At 61.5% G+C, this 1,823-nt stretch overlaps 1 protein-coding gene across 1 annotated transcript in view; it reads left to right on the top strand.

Moving 5' to 3' along the window:
* The first annotated feature begins 1,384 nt into the window (after positions 1-1,384).
* Positions 1,385-1,823, top strand: part of SARAF (store-operated calcium entry associated regulatory factor) — a 27,162-nt gene continuing 26,723 nt past the window's right edge. Inside the window, exon 1 of the mRNA XM_019522296.1 lies at positions 1,385-1,489. Coding sequence (XP_019377841.1) covers positions 1,408-1,489 — 82 coding nt within the window. The 5' untranslated portion in view covers positions 1,385-1,407. The remainder of the gene's footprint in view (positions 1,490-1,823) is intronic.

Below are 1,823 nucleotides of genomic sequence, written 5' to 3'. Positions count from 1 at the left end.
AGGCGATGATCGCTGTCGCCCAGGTGGTCAAGCACCCACAGCCCCCTCACCAGGTTGTCTCCCATGGCCAGCACCAGGTCCAACAAGGCGTCTCCCCTGGTGGGGCTGTGCACCTCCTGGGTTAGATGGAGGTCCTGCATTCTGGCTAAGAACCTACGTGAGCCCACCCCTGAGCTATGCCTATGTTCTACTATGGGTATTTCCCAGGCTTCTGGGTTTTGCTGGTTGCCCGCCCGCTGCCCTGTCTGCTACATGCGTTGGAAGTGTTTTTAGGCCTTCCTCACAGGCCTTGGGTGTTGGCTGCAGCCAGGGCTGGCAGCCCCAGTTAGAGTCCCCTCCCCCCTGGAGCCAGCAGCAAACTTCTGTTTGGTCTGGGGTAATGGTGTAACTCATGGGTTAATCGTGTAATCCTTCTGAGTTACAGCTGGAAGCGGCACTTCTACCTGCACCCTTTGACTGGGCTATGCCAGTGCTCCTGCTGGGGACAAAGCTGGAAGGTCCTGGCTGAAGGGGCTTGCCCCTCCACTCAGGGTCAGACCTGTCACTGTTCTGGGGGTCAGGAAGGAATTTTACCCTATGGCCAGATTGGTGTGGACTGTGGGGGGTTTTGGCCTTCCACTGCAATGGAGGACATGGCCCTCTACCCAGGACCTCAAGCATATATTAAGAAGCTTTTGTAGACACAGGACATTGGCTGCCTTGGTTCCCGGCTTTCCCTGTACTGGGTTGGGGGTTTCATGTTGGGTTTCATCAGGGTTGCCAGCAGCTTTAGGAAAAGGTTATATGATGAATTGTACTGTTTGGTTCAGAAAGGGAGGCTCCCTCCCACCTCAGGCCTGGGGCCAAGCTAGCTGACCCCCAGAGGTGGCTTCCAGCCCGGCTTGTTTGTGGCTGTGGGAAAGTGGGTCTCATTCAGGGTCAGGAAACAAGGGCTGGGGCAGAGCTGGCTGGGCCACCTCCAGGCCCTGCAGCTTCGGGGTAGGAGCTGCTTCAGCTGGGGATGCAGTGGGACACAGCCCAGGGCACAGTTACCCCATTATACCCAGGGCAGGTTCCCTACAAGGCCCGGGCCGGCCCAGCAGGACAACAAACCCAGCTAGCTCCGCCTCAGCCCCGCAGCTGCTGCTTTTATCGGGGAAATACAACACAAAAACGCGAGACAGGGAAAGTTGCCGCGCGCCTATTCGAGGTAGTTCGGGCCCGGAAAGACAATAGGCCTCGAAACTGGGGAGGGAGGGGGGTGGGGCGCCCCGCCTCTTTCCCTATTGACCCTGCCTGGCAAAGGGGCGGGGCCGAGCCGCCCGAGGGTGAGGCCCGGCCAATGAGAGGTGCCGCTCGCGCGGTGACGCAGGCTGAGCAGCCAGGTGACGGGCGCGGGGTCGGGGCTCTCCCCTCTCGGCAGTCGACATGGCGGCCGGTGGTCGAGCTGCGCTCGCGGTCCTAGCGGTGGTGGCGCTGCTGGGGCCTGTGCGGGCCTGGGACCAGCCAGGTAAGAGTCTCCCCCTTCCTCCGCAATGAGGGGAGAGGGCTGGATAGTCTGCGTAGCCCCGCCCCAACCCGGGAAACTGCCACGCCCTCTGGCTACGACCAGTAGTTTGTGCACATGCGCGCGTCAATTGGCTGGGGGTGCAGCGTCTGTGACGTTACGCGCTCGTGGGCGGGGCGAATGGCATGGAATGGAATGGGAGGAGGAGTGGGGGAGCCTGTGAGTCAAGTAGCTGGTGCCCTGGTAGGGTTGGTGGCAGGGGCTTGCGCAGGTGGCCAAGGGATGGGCCCCTCTCCCAGGCAGAAGTGGTAGGGGCGCCCTGCGCACCCTCCTGCCC

This window comes from Gavialis gangeticus, unplaced genomic scaffold, assembly GCF_001723915.1.
Source record: "Gavialis gangeticus isolate Ggan-Ray unplaced genomic scaffold, GavGan_comp1, whole genome shotgun sequence".
In the NCBI taxonomy this organism is placed as follows: Eukaryota; Metazoa; Chordata; order Crocodylia; family Gavialidae; genus Gavialis; species Gavialis gangeticus.
This window is presented reverse-complemented; position numbering and strand designations above follow the sequence as displayed.